Source organism: Eretmochelys imbricata, chromosome 2, assembly GCF_965152235.1.
Source record: "Eretmochelys imbricata isolate rEreImb1 chromosome 2, rEreImb1.hap1, whole genome shotgun sequence".
NCBI classification, from domain to species: Eukaryota; Metazoa; Chordata; order Testudines; family Cheloniidae; genus Eretmochelys; species Eretmochelys imbricata.
Window position 1 is genome coordinate 36,480,993 of NC_135573.1, and position 22,894 is coordinate 36,503,886.

Below are 22,894 nucleotides of genomic sequence, written 5' to 3' on the forward strand. Positions count from 1 at the left end.
GGTCAAGTCAGAGCTCACAGTAACGACCGGAAGAGCTGACGTCGGGCTCACGTGACACCCTCCCCAATCCCAACGTGTTGCCCGGCTCCACCCACCAGCGAGGGAGCTTGGTCGGCGCCAGGGGCTAGCCCTCCCCTATCCTCTGTCTCTGCCACGGGGCTGGTGGTGCGGTGGGCGAGGGCTGATGAGTGCGGCTCAGGGCACGCGGGGGCCGGTGCGCGCGGTGGAGTCTCCGCCGGCCCCGCCCTTGCGGCCCCTGTTCAGACACGTGCGGTACGAGAGCCTTGTGGCGGGTCTGAGCGGCGGGGTCGTCTCCACCCTGGTGCTGCATCCCCTGGACCTGGTGAAGATCCGCTTCGCAGGTGAGGCGGGCCCCCTGCTCCCCCCCGTTCCCCTGCAGAGGGGGCACCCTCCCTGGACGGGCCACTACGCCTGCTGGAGCCACTCCCACTGGGGAAACTGAGGCACAATGCGTAGCACAGCCTGGCTTCCAGTCTGCCTCTTCCCACCTTCGCTTCAGAGCATGGGTTTGCCATGCTACCGGAAGGTTAGAGCGAGCTGCGCAGGGGCGTGGTGCGTGCGGTGCCCGCTCTCCTTCCCCGGCGCCTACGGCTCTCCGAAACCAGCCACGACTCGAGACTCCTAGTGGGAGCAAAGGTCGAGGGGACGGGGGGCTGCGATTACAGCAAAGCCTGGGATTGCGAATGTACTGTAAGCACGATCCAGCACAATACTGAGTAACACTAAACTTTAACTCAGGTGTTTTCTGGGGGTGGGGACCCCTCAGGGGGTCACGAGGTTATGACATGGGGGATCGCGAGCTGTCAGCCCCCACCTCAAACCCTTCTTTGCCTCTAGCATTTATAATGGTGTTAAATGTATTGAAAGGTGTTTTTAATTTATAAGGGGGAGTTTCACTCAGACGCTTGCTATGTGAAAGGGGTCAGCAGTATAAAAGTTTAAGAACCATCGCAATTTTGGTACATTGACTGGATCTAAGCACCTGTCAGAATACACTTAACCTTAATACACTGTTATAACAAGTATTCGGTTATCTTGTTCATATATGACATAGAATCATAGAATATCAGGGTTGAAAGGGACCTCAGGAGGTCATCTAGTCCAACCCCCTGCTCAAAGTAGGACCAATCCCCAACTAAATTTAGCCCCATTATTGTAGGCTGTGATGCTGGTCAGCAGAGAATGAAGTTGGAATTGCAGTTTCTCTGCAGGGAAGGGTGTCCTCTTCTTTCCGATGAGCTACTGTTGATGTGGCTGATGAGTTGTTCTTCTGAAGCCTCTATTTTATCACATCTGTTTATATATAGGTTAAACAACTGCCTAATTTCTTTATATTTATTTCAAATGGATTTTTGGATAATTTATCCTCCAAAATGTTGTGAATTTTTGAATTTACAAAATATGTTTTCTGTAACATTTAAAGATTCAAGTAGAATTGTACTTTTTTGGTGAGGATTTAAACACTTTTTCTTACAGTTACAGATGGAGCATTGTGTCAAGCATATGGACACCTGGAAAATACAACTGACTGAGTAGAAGAAAAATTGACTAGATTTCTGTTTATTATGAAAATCTTATTGATATATTAGCAGCAGATAGAATAGGTGGTGAAAAATAAACTAGTTTCAGTAGTCTTAAAGGTCTGGTAACCCAAGATATTTTTTTAACAGGACAGTGTCCCTTCCTCTAAATCTTACTTTTCCTGACATCTAATACCACATTTTTGCCTTATTTTGGCAGTGATAGCTAGCTAAACTTCTCTATACCTCAGCCCAGCTCTTATTCCTAACTGTCACAGACCCCTCTAAGTTTTGCATTCCAACTTTGTTCTTGGGCTTTGACAGTTCCATTTTAGATTGTATTTGTGATTTCCCACGCCTTGGATTCTGGCTGTTTCTCAAGAGCTTTATGGTATGACTAGACAAAAGTCTGTATTCCAAACCACTGAGACTTGGACTCCTTCCCTCACCAGAATTGGCCCTTTACATGCTCTTTTCTGATTCCCAGAAATAATTTTGGGGGGGGAGGGGGTGCGCATGCTGATGCCTCAGGTTTTTTTCTGCACCAAGACCTCACCAAGGATAAAACCTCTTCTCTGCTCCATGTGATTCCTGCTGCTTGTGGCCTCAGGTGGTAGGTTTTAGCCCACAACATCACCGTCAATCAGTGCGTTTTGAGCTGTCCCCCTGAATTATTGGTTGGAACTCTGATGCCAAATATGTGTCCACCCCACCAAGATGGATTCTCACCAAACAGCATAGATGGGATTTCATTTTTCATTTACCTGAGCCAGGGTTGAACCCAGAAGAGTCTCCAGCCTCTGCCTTCAACCAGGAAGTGGAATTAGGGACTGAGAAATGAGGATCGTGATTAAAAAAAACCTAAACTATTAATTAAAGAGAAAGTTTAAAAACAAGTTTAGGGTAGGAGTTCCCACACCTGCAAGATCTCACTAGATTTAATTAGGGTGGTTAAGAAACCGTTAAAGTGAAATGCAATTGATAACTTGAGATTAAGATTATATTGGTAAACAACAACTTCACTGACCACCCTAATGTATGTTCCAGGCTCTGACTTCCCTGTTGTTTTGAGGTCCTGCTGATCCATTTCTTTTTTCAAACTTGGTCTTTGTCAGAACATATTATGTACATGAGGCGGGTCAGAGAATGGATGTAATAAACAGAAAATGCTGTCTGTGTTTTAGTTACCAAACTACCATTTCTGATGGGGGCATAGTTTCTCTGCATAAGCAGGCCAGGAAGCCACTCTGGTGGCAAAATTTTGAGCTGACTTCCTCGTTGTGACACAGGCTTAACAGAGTTGGGAAAGTTTGCTTTAGTTTGAAGTTTAGGTCACTCTGAACCCCACCTCTGGTTCCTGCTTTCGAGGTAAATTCCTTGTATCGCAAATACTGTAGCCATTAATTTTACAGTCTTATATTATAGTAAGAGCAGAAGCAACTGCTATAGTGGCTATAGTCAAGGCTACACAAACATTTCTGTTCCATCTGAAATCTATCAGGCTAAAACTTTTCATAACTTCCATCTTTTCTTAAGGTGAATGTCTTTGAAAGTTTGGGCAAAAACAGTTCAGCTGTTGAATAGAAAAGGGCCAAAGATACACTTTGTTCTAATTTTAAAAAAAAAATGCAATGCAGCCCAAGTAGTGAGGAGCAGCAGAGAAAAAGTTAGAATTTAGCATGGAAATAGCCTTTGATCTGGTGAAAACTGATTTTGAATTGACCGGATCATGACCTGTTGAAAATCATACATCAAACGTGGATGATACATTTTAAATGGGAATTTCTTGCTAAAGTCATAATAAAAATTCCAAGGGACGAAAATCGTTTGGGGGAGAAAAGTAGTATTTGTCGAGGACCACAAAAATGTCAAAGATTATAGGTTAGATGTAGCATAAAACTCTTACGGCATTAATAAGACAAACTCCGTCCTCTGTAAAACTGACAAAATGCTTTAAGTCAAGGACACTACTCATCTAAGGTACACTGCAGCAGAGTTACCTTCTCAGTGAGAGGTGCTTCCATCCTGTTGACCTTAGGAAGTCTGCAGAACAACTGCTTCAATCCATTGTACAGTTCCCCAAACCTTAACTCACATTCACCTTCTGGAATACAGCTACAGTAGAACCTCAGAGTTACAAACACCAGAGTTACGAACTGACCAATCAACCACACACCTCATTTGGAACCAGATGTATGCAATCAGGCAGCAGCGGGGGGGTAGGGGGGAACAAATACAGTGCAGTAGTGTGTTAAATGTAAACTGCTAAAAATATAAAGGGAAAGATTAAAAAAAAATAGATTTGACAAGGTAAGGAAAATGTTTCTGTGCTTGTTTCATTTAAATTAAGGTGGTTAAAAGCAGCATTTTTCTTCTGCATACTACGTTGCAAAGCTGTATTAAGTCAATGTTCACTTGTAAACTTTTGAAAGAACAACCGTAACATTTTGTTCACAGTTACAAACAAAACCTCCATTCATGAACTGTTTGTAACTCTGAGGTTCTAGTGTAAATAGTTATGCCAGTGGGTTCACTACAGCTTTCTTTAACACTGCACATTTCCCTGCTCAGCCTAGAGAAAAAGGTATTTGCTTTGTAGTGTTTATACCGCACACTTTTACTCTTTATGGAATGTTGGGGTTTTTTTCAGTGTAATCTCTTTTTTAAATAGTGAGTGACGGGTTGGAATTGAGACCAAAATACAATGGGATTCTACACTGTTTGATCACTGTCTGGAAGCATGAAGGACTACGTGGCCTGTACAAAGGGGTAACTCCAAACATGTGGGGTGCAGGTGCCTCCTGGGGACTCTACTTTTTCTTGTAAGTGGATCTGTAGAATATTAATATTCTATGCAAAGTAATCCTTGAATATGCAAAGTGAATCCTTGCACTTTGATTTTGGGGAGATGGTGAGGGTGCATAAATATAAATGTTTCCCTTTGTCATCACTTGATATTTTAAGTCTTATTTAGACTGTAAGCAGTTTAGGACAGGGATCTGTAACTGTTATAAAGTATAGTGCATGCCTTGGAGGGTAGTGTGGCCTAATGAATAGAGTACTGGATTGGAACCAGGGTGGATTGATTTAAATCAGTTTTAATCATCCTTTAACCAACTGTACTCATGATTTATTTTAACTTAATCACTTTTAATGTTGTCTTGCGTTTGTACTTTAGTTATTTTCCTAAAGAAAGATTCATTCTCACTGGTTGGTATAACCATTCAAAATGTTGATTTACAACTAGATAAAGTCTTGACATGAAATATGGTATGTTTTTGCTAATCAGGAGAATGCACCATGTCTGTACACTTACTTAGCAATTATTTAGTGTAAAACACATTGAGTCTTGGGTTTCTTACATTTTTATTAGAAAATTGTGAACGATGCATTTTATTTATTAGATTATTAATTTTTATTTGCATCTTTTCTAAGTATTTGAATAGAAATTGAAACTCAAGTACACAAAAACAGCATTTTAAAATAGTTTTTATTAGTTAAATAAAACTACCTTAAATGTACTGGATACATAAGAAAAAGATTATCAAAACATGCTTTGTATTAAAACTTATTGCTTTATTAAGGAAATACTACAGTGAATTGACACAATTATTTCTGGTCACCATGTGCTTCAAGATTTTAGAAGTAGTAGATCTCATCCTCACACCCCATTTTTATTCATGGATTGGAAGAGGGAAAACAAGTTTTCCTGTTGTTTTTCCAACTTCCAATCAGATTCTTTACTCTGATTGAACTATTTGAATAGACTAAAATTAAAAAAAAAAAGTCTCTGCACCTGCAGAAGAGGGTACTGCTGTCAATAGCTGGTTTATCACTTCAGCAAATTCTGGTTTCAGGTGCTTAGCCAGTGACTTTGACCAGGTCAGTGGTTCAGCTTTCTTTAAAACTTTGTCAGCAAACATAGAAAACATAGCAGTGTAGGTCTATTAGGGTCCTCAAGGTGAGGTAGTCCATCCCTTCACAGTGAGGTAGGAGCAAGTACACCTAGACCATCCCTAATAGTTGTTGGTCTGACCTGTTCTTAAAATCTTTCCATTGCAAGAATTCCATAAATTCCCTTGTAACCTATTCTAATATTTAATTTCCTTATAGTTAGAAAGTTTTTCTTAATTCTTAATATCTAACCTAAATCTTCCTTGCCATAGCTTAAGCTGATTAGTACTTGTCCTACTCTCAGTGGATATGGAGAACAATTGATCGCTGTCCTCTTTATAATGGCGCTTAACATTATTTGAAGACTGTTACTGATTCGAGTGCCCTCCCCTCTCCCCCTGCTGTGTCAGGACTAAACGTATTCAGTTTTTTAAAACCTTCCTCGTAGGTCAGGTTTTCTAAACCTTTCATTATTTTGTTGCTCTCCACTGTCCAATTTGTTCATGTTTTCTTAATGCCTGGTGAACACAACTGGACACAATACTCCAGTGCTGAGTAGAGCAGAACAATTACCTCCTATGTCATACATACCACATTCCTATTAATACACCCCAGAATAATATTAGCCTTTTTCACAACTGCATCACATTGCTGGCTCATATTCAATTTGTGATCCACTATGCCCCAGAGTGTCTTTTCAGCAGTACTGCTGCCTAGCCAGTTATTTCCATTTGATTTTTCCTTCCAAAGTGTAGTACTTTGCACTTGCCTTTACTGACTTTCATCTTGTTGATGTCATGAAAATTCTCCAGTTTGTCAAGGTCATTTTGAATTTTAATCCTGTCCTCCATAGTTCTTGCTACCCTTCTCAGCTTGGATTTATAAGCATTCTCTCTGTTCCATTATCCAAGTCATCATCAATGAAAATGTTGAGGAGTTCTGTACCCAGGACAGAACTGCAGGGCCCCACTAGGTACATTCTCCTGGTTTGACAGTGAGCCATTGATAACTACTTTTTGAGTACAGTCTTTCAACCAGTTGTGCACTCACCTTATATTTATTTCATCTAGACTGTATTTCCCTAGTTTGCTTATAAGAATGTCACGTGGCAGAAGCCTTATTAAAATGAAGGTGTAGCACATCTAGAGCTGTCCCCAACCACTAGGCCAATAACTGTCAAAGAAGGAAATTAGGTTGGTTTGGCATGATTTGTTCCTGACAAATCTACGTTGGCTATAGCGTATTACCCTATTATCCTCTAGGTGCTTACAAATTGATAGTTTAATAATTTTATTCCAGTGTCTTTCTAGGTATCAAAGTTAGGGTGACTGGTCTATAATTCGTTGGGTCCTCTTTGTTTCCTTTTTAAAGATAGGTACTAGGTTTGCTCTTTTCTAGTCCATTGTGTTCTCACCTGTCTCCAATAAGTCCTTGAAGATATTCACTAACGGTTCTGAGATTGCTTCAGCTAGTTCCTTAAATACTCTAGGGTGAATTTCATAAGGCCCTGCTAACCTGAACAAATTTAACTTGTTCTTTTCCTGTTCTGGCTTGTGTGCCTTCCCCTGTTGTAAATGTTATGTTAAGTGTCTGGTCACAATTAACCTTTTTAGTGAAGACAGGAGCAAAATAAGCATTAAAGAGTTCAGCCTTCTCAGTGTCATCCATTATTAGCTCTCCTTCACTGGTAAGTTGTGGACCTATGCTTGCCTTCTTCTTTTTCTTGCTCCTACTGTATTTATGGAACCTCTTCTTATTGCCTTTTACATCCCTTGCTAGGTGTAATTCATATTGTGGCTTAGCCTTTCTGATTTTGTCCTTGCATGCTTGCACTATTCTTTTGTACTCATCCTTTGCAATTTTTTCATATTTCTACTCTTTGTCGATTCCCTTTTGATTTTCAGGTCATTAAAGAGCTCCAGATGGAGCCATATTGGCCTCCTAATATTCTGTTTAGCTTTCCTTGTCATCAGGATAGTTTGTTGTACCTTTAATATTGTCTCTTTGAGAAATCGACAGGTCTCCGGAACTCCTTTAACATGTACTACTTACATTAAAAAGTATGTTTTATTTCCTTTTTGTGGTTATAATTTCAAGTTTAATTTTTTAAAAATCAAATTTTTAATCTAAATCAGATTTTTCTTTTTCTTTTTTTTTATTATTGATTTTTATTCACTCTGTCTGGGATTCAGGAGACCTGGATTCTATTCATGGCTCTGCCACTGGCCTGCTGGGTGACCTTGGGCAAATTATTACCTCTATGTGCCTCAGTTTCCTCGTCTGTAAAATGGGGAGGATAATTATATTGACCTCCCTTGTAAAAGACTTTGAGAGCTGATGGAAAGTACTGTATAAGAGCTAGGTTTTATTATTATGATGCTGCAGAAATATTAAATAACTTTACTTGTAGCTTGTCTGTCTTCAGTGGAAAATGGTGAACAGCAGATTCCCCAGGATCTGTACTGGTACCTGTGCTGTTCAACACATTAATTAATGATCTGGAAAAGGGAGTGAACCGTGAAGCAGCAAAATTTGCTGCTGATAGAAAATTATTCAAGATAGTTCAGTCCAAAGCAGACTTTGAGGAGTTACAGAGGAATCTTACAAAACTGGGTAAGAAAATGGCAAATTAAGTGAGATCTTGGAGTAACTGTGGATAGTTCTTTGAAAACTTCCACTTCATGCCCAGCAGCAATCTAAAAGTCTCTCAGTATGTTAGGAACTATTAGGAAGGGGATAGAAAATAAGGTAGAAGATACAATACCACTTTATAAATCCATGATGTGCCCACACCTGGGATACTGTGTCCAGTTCTGTTTGTCCCCTCTCAAAAAGGATATAGTGGAACTGGAAAAGGTTCAGAGAAGAGCAACAAAGATAATCAAGGGTATGGAATGGCTTCCATATTAGGAGAGACTAAACAGATAGGGGGTGTTCAGCTTGGAAAGGAGATTTCTAAGGAGAGAGATGAGAGGGGTCTATAAAATCATGAATGGTGTGAAGAAAGTGAATAGAAAAGTGAAACCCTTTCCAAAAACTAGGGGTCACCCTATGAAATTGATAAGTTTAATTCAAACGAGGAAGTACTTTTCACACAACATGCAATTAACCTGTGGAACTTATTGCCATGGGATGTTGTGATGGCCAAAAGTATATCAGTTCGAAAAAGAACTGGATTGGTTCATGGAGAATAGGTCCATCAATGACTATTAGCCAAGCTCCCTGTGCGCCCCCACCCGTGTCGCCTACCTCCGGGCCAGGGGTGGGCAAACTACAGCCTGCAGGCCAAGATTGCCCCCCCTGGTGCCGCGAGTGCCGCGCTGCTCCTGGCATCACGTCCCTGCGGGGGTTGGGGTGGCACAGAGGGCTCCGTGCTTTGCTTCCAGGCACTGCCCCCTGCAGCTCCCATTGGCCAGGAACGGGGAACCGCAGCCAATGGGAGCTTCGGAGAAGGTACCTGGAGGAGCAGCAAAAGCAGCGCATGGAGCCACGTGCCCCACCCCTCCTTCAGGGGCCACAGGGACGTGGTTCTGGCTGCTGAGCGGGGCCGGGCAGGCAGGCAGGGAGTCTGCCCTGGCCGCTGCCACCCTGGAGCCGCTCTAGGTAAGCGGCGCCTGGCCGGAGCCTACACCCCTCCTGCACCCCAACTCCCTGCCCTGAGCCCCCTGCCGCACCCTGCACACCTCCTGTACCTCAGCTCCCTGCCCTGAGTCCCTGCCGCACCCTGCACCCCTCCTGCACCCCCTGGGGGCAGGGAGGGAGCAAAGTTGGGTTGGGGACTTCAGGGAAGGGGTTGGAATGGGGGCGGGGCCTCAGGGAAGGGGTTGGAATGGGGGCGGGGCCAGGGGCAGTGTGGGGGTGTCGGTGATGAGGCCCTCAGGCCAATGCTCTAGTCCTCATGTGGCCCTCGTGGTCATTTGAGTTTGAGACCCCTGATCTAGAGCTTATTCTCTTCTGACTTCCACCTGTTCACCTCCCAGTGAAAGTTCACTCAAAATCCAGAATGCAGACCAGAGGGCATGAGGTCAATCCAGCAGATAAAGATTGATGTAATGTAGTGCTAGAAAATGAATACCTACCATCTAGGTTTTATGAAGAGGCAGTCTTTTGTCTTATAAGCATCTCATACAAACTAATTCTTCGCTTAAGATAAAAATTACAGGGTGCAGTCCCATTGTTGTCATCTAGGAATATTCTGTCACTTTAAAGAGTACTGTTGTAAAAGATATTTAAATAGCCTAAAGCTACAATTCAGCAATTTGTATTGCATCTGACTGAGACAGGTTAATCTCTGACTCTGTCTGCTCTCTAATGGGCAATGGTGCATAAAGTAATCTTTAAAAACCTTTTCCTAAATGATCTGTATTTCTTCTATCTAAATATGTTTTACCTCTTCCAGCTATAATGCCATCAAAGCCTACAAGGAGGAAAGAAAGCTGGAAGGTCTTGGTGCAACCGAACACCTAGTGTCAGCTGCTGAGGCCGGTGAGGAAAATGCAAGCGAGATTAATGTTTACCTTCAGCCTGTCCATATGCTGTTTTTGCCTTTGTCTGTCAATGTTGCTTTTTCTTCCAGATGGCAAGTGCAAGTGTTTCAGTCCAGCTGCATTCACTTATAAAGTAATAAATAATTTAATACTGTTTGGTTGGACAGCTGTGTGTTCTACATTTTTATTCATAAATAGCAACCACTAAAATGTTTTATGGCTGCCTAGCCCTCTTTTCTTAATATTTTATACAAATTCTAGTGCATAAACTATATGCAGCTGTTCAATAAAAGGCCAAAATTTATTAAACACATCCTTGTAATATAATGTATTAGTGTTAATTCTGTGCACTTAGAATGACACATAAAAGCAGATATAGGACCCAATCAGGCACCCATTGAAGGCAGTACAATAACTTGGTTGGCTTTAATAAGCATTGGATTGGACCTGTAGTGTCAATAAGATCTTGAATTCAGATACATTTAATTCTTAAAGAATAAAATGGATCTGAATTCCAGAACTTATCGACACTACAGGTCCAATCCAATGCTCAAAATATCTTACCTACAAAATAAAAATATCTGATCTCTGCAATTTTTAATCTAAGTCATTTCTAATGTTCTTGTGTTCTTGTACACATTTCTCTGATATAGATGGTAATCTTGGAGCTTTGGAAGAGTTCTTGTTGCAGTATTACACATTAAATTGTATCCTTAGTTTGTCATTACTTTACAGTCCTATGACTTAAAGTAATCTGTAAAGCTACATCAGGTCAATCATTCTGACAGAGCGAGGTGGTTCATTACATGGACACTTCATTTCTGTGCCCCCTTGTTTAATTTTGAAATTTTGTGTACCATAAGGCTAAATTGAGATAATTAAAGCACAAATAAAATAATACTAGCTGCTTATGTCCAGATTCCACCATTTGGACCCTGGTGGACTAAAGGAGGAGATATCCACTAGCCCCAATGTAAAGGATACACAGGGAGCCCTGTGGTCTGCAGCATGCTTTTCTGCACAGACTCCCCAAATTGTACCAGTTTCCCCTCCCACTTTCTGTTCAGCAGAACTGTTGCGGCAGGATTTGGCTCTCAAAGTTAAGAGGAAAAGAGTGGGATGCTTACATTTTTTCTTGTTTAGTGCTCTTGTAGGATGGGGGTGTGTGTTTTGCACTGAATTGAACAAAGGGGTACAAACTTGCAGAGTGGCATTCATAATATTAGTCTAACTTCCATCTGTTCTTAGGAGTCATGACCCTCTGTATCACAAACCCAATATGGGTAACGAAGACGCGGCTTGTGTTACAATATGATGCTGGCATTGATTCATCAAAGCGCCAATACAAAGGAATGTTTGATGCTCTTATAAAGATATACAAGCTCGAGGGTATACGTGGTTTATACAAGGTAATATAATTTGACATAATGGAGAAGAATTCTGGAATTTATCATGGGTGTAATAGCACTGTGGCTCTTGTGGAATTGGAAAGTTGTTACATGTTACTGTAAAAGCTACCTTTCATCATCTCATAAGCCTATTTCTACCACACCAGAGGATTGCAGCAAAAAAAGCTTATAATGGTAAGTAAAGGTTGCAGAAGGATAAGCAGTAGTGAAACTGGAAGAGGGAAGACTATGGGTTACGTGGACAAAAGCATTGTGGGCTGAAACTCAGATGAGAGGAATATGACTAAAATAGAAAAGTTGAATCGAGAACTGCTTTTGTTTAATGATCATGAATTTTTCTTCTGTAGTATTCTCTTCTAGTCGTTGGAGGAGAGAGGTGGTGGCAACAGGGCATAATTTCTAGGGCAGATTGGTGCTGTTACTGATCAAACTGTTCCCCGTCATCCAATCCCATCTCTCTGCCTGTCTTTCTGACATCTCATGAATGTCCAACCATCATCTTAAATGCAGTGTGACTGAAACAGAGTTATTAATCTTCCCTCCATTACTATGGACAATACTGCAGTCACCTCCCACATCCCATTCCCAGGCATTTAGGCCTGTAATGTGTCATCTTCAGCTCTGGATCCACACATTTTGTAGGATTTTAAATTTGGCTACAACTACTAGCTACACAACTGCAAATGTGGCTTTTATTCTTTTGGTGTGAGAATTTATTTAGGGAAACAAAATACCAGCTTGATTTGAACTTCGTTCTGCCTTCCTTCCTTCAGGCCATGACATTAGGACAGTCATGGATACCTCTTGGAGACCTGAAGAACTCTGGTTCTTCTAATCCAGCTAATGCGGAGGAACAGGCTTACTGACTCTTAGCAACTATGGGTAGGTTACTGAATGTTAATCTCCCTTATTTGCTGCGGGAAACCTGATCCCAGTCTCTGAGATTGTTGTAGCAGGTACCAATGAATGCCAAGTTCTGATAACTCTGAAACAAAATATTTCACTTACTCCTTAACCTGAAGTTGCTGGGATTCTATGGTGTGCCTGGATAAATGTTTGTTCTGTTCCATGTAGATCAGTTCTAATTTCTTGCATCTGTTAGGACTTCTTAAATTCTGTTCCATTGGGTTGCTTTTCAGATTTTCCATGTGTTTAGTATGTGTCTTGGCCTTGGATGCTTCTCTCTAATGCTAATCTTACGTGCAAGAGTAGGCATCCAAGCTAGGTACTTCCTTTGAAAGAGCCTATAATAGCTGTTATCTAAAGAAGGTTACCCACATAAGTATCCACATCAAGCAACTTTTGCTTGAGATTAGGCCTGTTTCAGCCTGTTATATTCTAGTCTAGAGTAGTTAAGGCCTTTTCTTTTTAAAGAAATTAAAGCATGGAATGACTTTCCCTGCTGCTTCATCCTCTGTGTGCCATGTTTGAAGCTTTGTGAAGTTTTGTTTAGTATGAACTAGAGAGTCTGTGACCTACGAACACAAAGCTTCAGAGTAACAGCCGTGTTAGTCTTTATTCTCAAAAAGAAAAGGAGTACTTGTGGCACCTTAGAGACTAACTAATAGCTTACCAGCAGGAGAGTGAGGTAGGGGGAGAGAAAACCTTTTGTAGTGGTAAACACCCATTTTTTCATGGTTTGTATGTATATAAACATCTTCTGTATTTTCCACAGTATGCATCGATGAAGTGAGCTGTAGCTCACGAAAGCTTATGCTCAGATAAATTGGTTAGTCTCTAAGGTGCCACAAGTACTCCTTTTCTTTTTGAGAACACAAAGCTGTATTCAGTATTCTCTTCAGATAACCATTTTTGCAGATGAATAAGGTACACTTCCTCATTCTCCACAGTTGTGTCTAACTGGTTCTTATCTCTCATATTTCACTGCCTATGTTTCTCTTCTTTAGCTTGTGGGCTGCAGTCTTCCTCTGGTGGATGAGTGACTTGGAATCTAGCCCTCCAGCCAAACCACAGTAAAGAGTTCTCCGTCTGGACTCTAATTATCCCAAAAGCAAAATGCATCTCTTTCGCACCCCACTTACCCAGGGTTGCCCTCTCTGAACTGAACAGTTTCTTTTGCAATCCCTGAAAAAGCTTTCTCTTTAGCCTGTTGTGCACATGGCCTTGCATCCACAATTTTCAGGCCTGCCTGGGATTGGTAGTTCATTTGCCCTGTTGATACAGGGTTCCTCAATAACTTGCCTTTCCTGAATTAAGCAGTTTTTTTTTTCTTGATCCTCCCCAGGCCAAATCAGTAGTCATTCTATTGATGCGGGGTGAAGGAGGCTTCATTCAACCCAGCTTGTGGTTCCAAAATAAGCACAAGTGCCCAGTGCCAGGTCTCAAGCCTGCATCCTTACTATATTGCCTCAGGCCTTTTCCTTCAGATACTTGATGCTCGAGTTCTGTTCTCTTCACCTGCCTGTTTCTTTAGTCCATCCACAAGGTTGTTTCTTTGGTGAAGAGACCAGAGAGAGAGGCTCTGCCAAACTGAGGCAAGAACAGTTCTCTGTTTATAGCCTAGCTGTCACATGATATGCCCTGCCCATCATTGCCTCCTGGAGACTTCATCTGCCAGAATTCCCTTGTTTGAAAGGGTTGAGGCCCAGTAAACAGCAAGCTGGTCTTACCAGGTCTTAAAAGAGCCAGCACAGTAATCCCAGGCCTGAGCATGCCAAAACATGATTTAGGCCCGAAAAATATCATGAGGTTGGCTTAAAAATAATGAGATTTAAAATATACTAATTTTTTTGGTTCTCTATTTGACTTGGTGACTTCAAGGTTCATGTTCTTTAGCTTTTCTCCATAACCATTAGGGCTAAAATCTTAAATTAAAAAATAAACAGATTCTCATATAATCACAAGACCCCAGGTGCTGGGGTTTTAAGAAAAACACCGAATATTGTGAAACTCATAAAAAAATCACTTGAGTTAGCATGTCAGCTATATAGTCCATTTTGTGTTTTTCCTTAGATTAAAGCTACTGATTAACAATAAATCCTTTGTTGAGCGGATATGTAAACATATCTTGAAAGGGACTATAGCAGAGATTTTTTTTTTAAGTATCATGCCTTGGCTACTGCAGTCTCCTCCTCAGATGCCTCCAAACCTACATCCTTCAAGATCATCTGAGTTCAGGGTGAAGTGACAGCAGCAATTAGAAATAAAAAAGCAAAATGTAACACATGGAAAAGGAGGGAGTAGATAGCTTCCCTTATCAATTTTTTGCACTTCATAATTTGTAATTCATTGATTCCAAAGAATACAAGGGAAAAATCCATGGCTGGCAGGGCTAAGGACAATAAGTAGACGTTTTTAATTATATTGGGAACAAAATCCTAGCAATGATATAGACCCATTGAAATGGTATAATTGTTGATTATGGAGAAAAGGAAGAAGTGTTCAATAAATATTTCTGTTCTGTATTTGGAAAGAATCAGGATGATGCTCTCATCATATGACAATGATAATACATTCCAGTCCATCAGTAACTGAGAAGGATGTTAAACAACATCTGCTAGTGATAAATTTGTCTGAGTGCAAGTTATCCAGGCCTGCTGATGTGAGAGTCCTAAAAGAGTTGGCTGAATAAGGGAAAAGCTGACATTGAATTCAACTGGTCGAGTAGTAAAAGATGGGAATATAATTAATGCTAGTCAACATGTGTTTAGGGAAAATAGGTCTTGTCAAGCTTGATATTCGTCATCTTTTAGATTAAAAGTTTGATAAAAGTAATTGCGTAGATATAATATACATAGTACAGCGCAACATTCTCATTAAAAAATTAGCATTATATAGTCTCTATAGAATTCACATTAAATGGATTAAGAAGTGGATAACTGATAGATCTCAAAAAGTAGTCGTCAGTGAGGAATTTTTGAATGTAGGGGTGTTTCTAGTGGGGTTCCACAAGGATTCGTAGTAGGCCCGATGCTATTCAGCATTTTCATCAGCAACAAATAAATAATATAAAATCACTACTGATAAAACTTGCAGAATTGCTGGGCCCAGCTTCCCTTAAAAGGCCAGCCATCCTGTGATGTATTCACAAGAACGGAACCTGGCGACTGGCAAGTAGTGATCACTGCTAATAACTGGCTAAGAACCTGAACTCATTCTTTTGGATTTGTTACCTTGTCTCCCCTAGCCAATTATTTGTCTTGTCCGCTTGTAGCATAGTCTAAAAGACATGACTTCTCCCCGTCCTGCATTCCCCCAAGCACCTCAGAAGGTACACACTCAGGAGGGGTTGGGTGTGCTTGACCTCTTGAGGTCCAGGGTCATTTTGCCATTGTGGGTCTCTGGATTATTCAAACTGCTACTCCATCAGCGGTGGCTCCTGGGAAATAATGGGTAACCCACCCTAACGGGATACCATACTCCATTCATAAATAAGTACACAATTCTCAAATTACCAAACAACTCCAATAAGCTTTATATAAACAATAGAAATTATAAACACAAAAAATGTCAAGAACAAAATATACTAAATAAATATAAAAGGAGTACTTGTGGCACCTTAGAGACTAACCAATTTATTTGAGCATGAGCTTTCGTGAGCTACAGCTCACTTCATCAGATGCATACCGTGGAAACTGCAGCAGACTTTATATATACACAGAGAATATGAAACAATACCTCCTCCCACCCCACTGTCCTGCTGGTAATAGCTTATCTAAAGTAATCGTCAGGTTAGGCCATTTCCAGCACAAATCCAGGTTTTCTCACCCTCCACCCCCCCACACAAATTCACTCTCCTGCTGGTGATAGCCCATCCAAAGTGACAACTCTTTACACAATGTGCATGATAATGAAGTTAGGCCATTTCCTGCACAAATCCAGGTTCTCTCACTCCCTCACCCCCCTCCAAAAACCCACCCCCATACACACACAGACTCACTCTCCTGCTGGTAATAGCTCGTCCAAACTGACCACTCTCCAAGTTTAAATCCAAGTTAAACCAGAACATCTGGGGGGGGGGGTAGGAAAAAACAAGAGGAAATAGGCTACCTTGCATAATGACTTAGCCACTCCCAGTCTCTATTTAAGCCTAAATTAATAGTATCCAATTTGCAAATGAATTCCAATTCAGCAGTTTCTCGCTGGAGTCTGGATTTGAAGTTTTTTTGTTTTAAGATAGCGACCTTCATGTCTGTGATTGTGTGACCAGAGAGATTGAAGTGTTCTCCGACTGGTTTATGGATGTTATAATTCTTGACATCTGATTTGTGTCCATTTATTCTTTTACGTCCACCTTGTCTATCTACACTGTCACCCAGAGGGATACAGAACCATCTTCTCTCTCCCAGATCCCTGGGGTAGAGAACCAATCAGAAGTCCCCTGTGTCGGGACATCTGGAGCTGCTGGTTTAGTTCCCTCCCTCCAGCCTCCTCTCTGCTTAAGAGAGGGTTGACTGACAACAGAGCAGCAGTGCTTCTGGGATGCAGTCTTCAGCCCTGGCTGGCCCAGATAAGTTTCACCTCCTTATGGCGGGGGGGGGGGGGATTTACAGCTGTAAACTCTGTGTGGCAGGGGCTGATGTTTAGATAGAAGTTTTTGTATGGTATGTAGCACAACAGGGCCGAACCTGGTTGTAGTCTTTAGGTTTTACAACAATATAAATGAGTTGTGTGTATTGGGAGGGGAGCGCAGAGCATATGTTGGAATAAGCAGATGCAAGCAGGTTGTCTAGCTTTCAAGAGTTACAGATTAACCTGTTTTTTTTGTTTTGTTTTGTTTTGTTTTTTTAATAAAAATGTTTTAGGGATTTGTGCCTGGTCTGTTTGGAACTTCACATGGAGCACTTCAGTTCATGGCATATGAAAATCTAAAATTGAGATACAATAAGCATAGAAACAGACTATTGGATACAAAATTGGTAAGTTGCCTAAAATCGAAACATTTATCTTTTTATAGTATGTGAGTATATGGAAACCAGAACTGTAGATCTAGAACATAGATCAGATGAGAGTGTACTGTTTGTGCAATTGCCACAAACTACCAATTGGTTAGCTATTAATGTTATGTTAACTTTTGGCAGATCACATAGAAAAAATAAGGAAAATACTCATTGTTTTTTCACTTTCGGTACAAATTTCCTCATCACAAGACAGTTAGCACTGTTTTTTTACATGTTGGAGTAATCTACTTTTCATCTGAGAACTTGGGAAATCTTGTTTGTTTTTGTTGTGTTGTTAAATTAACTTTTGGGAGAATGCTTGTAGTTCCACAAATATAAACAAATAAAAAAGTAGCTATACCAAAAAAGTAATTTATAATATACTTTTTAGGATATTACTTAAGTATGCTATTGAACTTGTGGTATAAATGAGAGCATCCAGTATAATCAGGTTTTACACCAAAATAAGTACATCTAATGCTAGTATTAATGTGTAATAAACATCAGCACTTCTTGGAACCTGTATACCCTTCTTATAGAAAAAAAATCTAGAGTACTGCTCCGTTCATGCTTTAAAAAGCAGTGTGATAGTTCCCAGCATTTTTAGTTGTCTGTAATTTGACTTAAACTAACATTGGTAAAAAGAAAAGGAGTACTTGTGGCACCTTAGAGACTAACCAATTTATTTGAGCATGAGCTTTCGTGAGCTACAGCTCACTTCATCGGATGCATACCGTGGAAACTGCAGCAGACTTTATATACACACAGAGAATAAACAGTGGGGTGGGAGGAGGTATTGTTTCGTATTCTCTGTGTGTATATAAAGTCTGCTGCAGTTTCCACGGTATGCATCCGATGAAGTGAGCTGTAGCTCACGAAAGCTCATGCTCAAATAAATTGGTTAGTCTCTAAGGTGCCACAAGTACTCCTTTTCTTTTTGCGAATACAGACTAACACGGCTGGTACTCTGAAAACTAACATTGGTAACTTTCTTACAATTTTAGACTGCTTTAGAATACATTACCATGGCAGCACTATCCAAAATATTTGCTGTATCAGCAACATACCCATATCAAGTAGTGCGAGCTCGTCTTCAGGATCAACACAATCGGTACTCTGGAATGGTTGATGTTATTCGCAGGACATGGAGGTAGGCATAGAGAAGTAAGAATGCAATTCTGTGAAAATGACCTCACCTTAATCAACAGATCTGCTCCCGGTCTGTAGTCAGTGTTGTGTCTGCTGACTTCAGTGACACATTTTTATTACTGTTTTTTTTCTGTTAGCTGTGTTGGTTCTGCAGGGCCAAGTGTGAATTGGATTCTGTTCCTCCTAGTACATCACCTGCTCAACGGAGTTATTTACTTAGGGCTTGTCTTCACGTACAGCACTACATCAGCACAGCTGCACTGGTGCGCCATTGCAGCACTTTAGTGAAGACGCTAACATACTATTGGGAGAGCTTCTCTCCTCAGCCTAGTTAATCCACCTCCCCGAGAGGCGGTACCTATGTCAATGGGAGACGGTCTCGCGTTGACATAGCAGTTTCTACAAGGAGGGTTAGATCAGTGTAACTACATTGCTCAGGGGTGTGGTTTTTTCGAACCCCTGAGCGATGTAGTTATACTGCTATAGATCTGTAGTGCAGACCTGGACTTAGTTAAATCTGTACAAACTCTTTGTAGTCAGTGGGGTTGCACAGGTGCAAGGGCTAGAATTTGAAGACAATGGATAGGTGTAAAACTGAATATTGGGGATGGGGAGAGACATCCTGGGCTTCCATGTTTGTTTGTCTCAGTGATTTTTCATTCAAATCTGCTTAAAAATGTTCTTTCCCACCCCCCAAAGGAAAGAAGGAGTTCATGGATTTTACAAAGGAATCGTCCCCAATGTGATCAGAGTGACTCCTGCCTGCTGCATTACCTTTGTAATGTATGAAAATGTATCGAATTTTTTGCTTAATTTTAGAAAAGAGAATAATTAAATTAAAGCTAGAAGTTTGCATCCAGTGGAGTTTACTGTCCTTTATTTTTTGAAACTTGTAATCCGAGAGAAATATTGTACAACTGTCTAGCTTGAGATTGTGAACTGCTCCAGTAATCAATGCAAGAATTTGGAGAGAACAACCCAAACTGCCTTCTCTTCTATTGGAGCTCTCCTGACCCCTCTATTTCCCTCTTCTCTGTGAATCAGCAGCCTCTGCCTGAAACAGCTGTTCCCATTCCAACCTTAAAACAGCACAGTGACTGGAAAAAGCCAGACTTGCAACAGCCATGTCCTTCAATGAACTGATCTCTCTAAATCAGCTTTTCCTATACAAGCGCAAGAAGCTGATGATGTCCAGGGTTAACTGAGTGGGTTTGTAAGGACATCAAAAGTTGTGACAGGTTCCAGATGTATCAAACACAGGGCCTCTCTTTGGCTGTGACCCAACAGAACTGTGTACATACTCGTCCTCATGGTCGTCTGGAGTTTTCTAAATCCCATCCATGTGTAATTTGTCAGGCTTCAGAATGACGAATGCCCTGACTGCAGTGTGTGTGCAGTGCAAACCCTGACTCACTGGAGGAGACTGTGCAGGGGACAGCACAAACATTTAATTGGGGATTGGTCCTGCTTTGAGCAGGGGGTTGGACTAGATGACCTCCTGAGGTCCCTTCCAACCCTGATATTCTATGATTCAGAGTACCTTTAAGGTACAGTGTGGCTGGAGACAGTAAGGAGGAGGGCTGTTCACCCAGCCCATTATATTAAAATCTGCTAGACCTCCAGTTTTAGTATAATGTCCAAGGCATATTGCAAAATGTTTGCAGCATCAGACCTAAATCAGCGGTTAATGTGTCGCTGGCCACTTCTCCAGTTTTTCCTCTTAGAGGGAAAGATAAAGTCCCTCTTAGTTACAGAGATTACATGTAAACTCCAGGTTGAGTTTCAGACACATAGACATGTTTAATAAATAGCTTGATGCTTTTGCACTAGTTTTTGTAAATAACAGTAGTTTTCAAAGTCTTATTTTAAAGATGGATATTTCAAAATGTTGGTCTTATTTATTCAGGTTATTGCTTAATACCACAGCGTAGTCTTCCACCATAAGCACCATTTGAAACAGCGGTGGCATCCCAGGGGTCAGGATCAAGGGTACATGCTTTTCAGACTTTAGTTATTTTTAATTCTGCATCAGGAAAATTCTTTAACTACAATGAAAGCATTCAATTGTTTTGTATAAAGTATCAAATGAGAGTCAGGAGTTAATAAATGTAAATACAAGAATTATTCAGCCTGTAAGTTAAATAACTTGGAGCCAGGCAACTGGTTTACCTTTTTTATTGCTTAGGAAATTGATTATTCCGGAAGCTCATCCTTTCATAGTAAGCTAACGTAACTTATGACAAGTTCCTTATACATAAGAATTAATTTGGAGCTGAGGAATTGATTTCATTTTATGATCCTGGAATTTAGGACATTGCAAACGTTAAAATGTTGAGCATTCTTAATTCAACCATTTGAAGAGTAGCTTGATATTGAGAGGAATGTTTGTTTCAATTGACTAATCTGACTGCCTTCTTGGGTAATCTTTTGTGCATGTTTAAGGCTTTAATAACTAAGCTTCTTGGGGCAGGGACGATCTTTGTTCTGTGTTTGTACGGCACATAGCATTGTGGGGTCCAGGTCTGTGACTAGAGCTCCCAGGTGCTACAGTAATACAAATAATAAATAACCCATTTCTACTCCCACTCACACAGACCTGAGAACATAAATGTCTAAATTATGAAATTGTTGGCATTCAGCGGAGATGGGATACTGTTAGGGTTCCATTAGCTAGCCTTCTTTATTATATAGGCATTTTTTATATTTACATTTGAATGATAACTGAACTTACTCTAAGGCCACCATGTGAATTACGAAGCTTAACATCTCTGTATAATGCAGTTGTTAACTTTGTGTGCCTTATGAGGTTTTTATTTAAGAACATATCAAGTACATAATATGTAGGACTAATTCAATAGGGCATTGTGGTGTTAACCACTCGAAGATCAGAATATACTTTGAAACCCCATGAAGACAGTGGCAATGAACAAAGTTCTGGGGAGATCTATCAGCTGTATAGCTTGCTGGACTTCAGCAGCAGCACTGATGATATTTCCAGGTAGAAGAGCCTGACAGCCCTCCTAGCTTTAGGTTCGTTTATATAGTACCAACTTACTGCAAAATGGAGGTAGAAATTTGAGAGGGAAATGCTGTGACAATCTTAAAGAAATATGTATTGCATATTCTCTTCAGAACCTGGCTGAGCCAAAGTATTTCTTTTAAAAAAGTTAAAACGTGAATCTAAGCTGTGCAGGATTTTTTCTTTTTAATTCTAGGGAAAACTAGTCATTACACTTTCGCATGTTATACATGCTTTGTGACTTTTCCTTTGGTTTGGCTCTTCAGTGCAAAATTTGAGTTCTTTCTAACCACTTAACTTTTTTTTACGTTGTAAAAATTTAAGAGCCCTACTTTTGTTGGTACTGTCACTTGACAGCTGCATTTTGGAGTGAATACTTAAAATGCTACAGTTAGCTATGAGACATGCTGAATGATCAACATGATCATTTTATCTAGTCTTATGAGACTGAACACATCACCTTTGTAGCGTGATTGCTTCCAACACTTGCAAACTATTCTGAAGGCCATACAAAGTGAGGCATTTGAGCCTACCCTTATTTATGTTCTCCATTCTATTAATGTGTAACGCACTTCATACTTTTGTGCTGCTGATTTATAATTATCTTAGCACCAAGGTGATACATGGTGACTGGCTAAGAAGACTCTGAAATAAACTAGTTTGTTGGGGAAATGAAATACCTTAATTATTAAGGTAAATCAACATTTGTTGTAATAATGGTGAATATATTGGATAATTTTACTAGTCTTCTTCAGTGAAACTGACTTTCATACTAAAAATAAATTGGGTGTTGAGAACCTCTTAATGAGTTATTTAACTTAGTGGGGAAAAAGCCAAAATGGTATGCTAAAAACTTAATCTTTTAAAATGAGATATTTTATGCTTATTATTGTCCTGGATCCAACTCTCACTAATATCAATGGGAGTTGAATCTATAGTAGAACTATAGTAAAGTTGAATAATCTAGTGCTACAGTAGTACAATCAGGTTCGTATAATATGATTTGATCCTTTTAAATAAGATTCTTGACATCTAAAATGAATAAAGTATAGTATTTTCTCCACAGATGTTACTTTCATGTCCGTCAAGCTACTCTAATACACCTGTTTCATAATAGCCATGTAAAAAGTAAAACCCTTTGCATTTTGCTGACAATAAAATAGCCTAGATTTTTGCCTCTTTTTGTAAAAGGTCTTATTTATTGAACAGATATAAAAAGATTTAATCTACAGTTTTTACAAGGGTGATAAATATTCAGTCCAAATGATAATAAAACTGGACAAACTTGTTTCTAATATTTGTTCTAAAATTATATGGTAGAAGAACTTGCCAGGTGTGTTTAACAGTGATGTGGCTACATGTTAAACAGTTCAGCTGGAAAAATTCAACTAGGGTGCTTGTAAGCAAGCTTGTGTATTCTGGCCAGATGCTTACAAAGCTCCAGAGAACTATTCAATTTCAAAGTAAACTGTACAAAACGTGTATAAAAAATTGA

At 40.2% G+C, this 22,894-nt stretch overlaps 1 protein-coding gene across 1 annotated transcript; it reads left to right on the forward strand.

The window, feature by feature from the left end:
• The first annotated feature begins 76 nt into the window (after positions 1-76).
• SLC25A32 (solute carrier family 25 member 32) lies at positions 77-22,573 on the forward strand. The gene is made up of 7 exons (XM_077809890.1): positions 77-362; positions 4,213-4,363; positions 9,835-9,920; positions 11,171-11,331; positions 17,097-17,210; positions 18,236-18,381; positions 19,080-22,573. Exons 1-7 carry the CDS (start codon positions 185-187, stop codon positions 19,213-19,215), a joined length of 972 nt encoding a protein of 323 aa, XP_077666016.1. The 5' UTR covers positions 77-184; the 3' UTR covers positions 19,216-22,573.
• The last annotated feature ends 321 nt before the right edge of the window (positions 22,574-22,894 follow it).

Bases quoted from the DNA above. Each gene is read 5' to 3' on its own strand.
- SLC25A32 (XM_077809890.1), top strand. From the start codon at position 185: ATGAGTGCGGCTCAGGGCACGCGGGGGCCGGTGCGCGCGGTGGAGTCT. The intron at 9,921-11,170 runs GTGAGGAAAATG...ATCTGTTCTTAG, and splicing joins AGTGTCAGCTGCTGAGGCCG to GAGTCATGACCCTCTGTATC. The intron at 11,332-17,096 runs GTAATATAATTT...AAAATGTTTTAG, and splicing joins GTATACGTGGTTTATACAAG to GGATTTGTGCCTGGTCTGTT.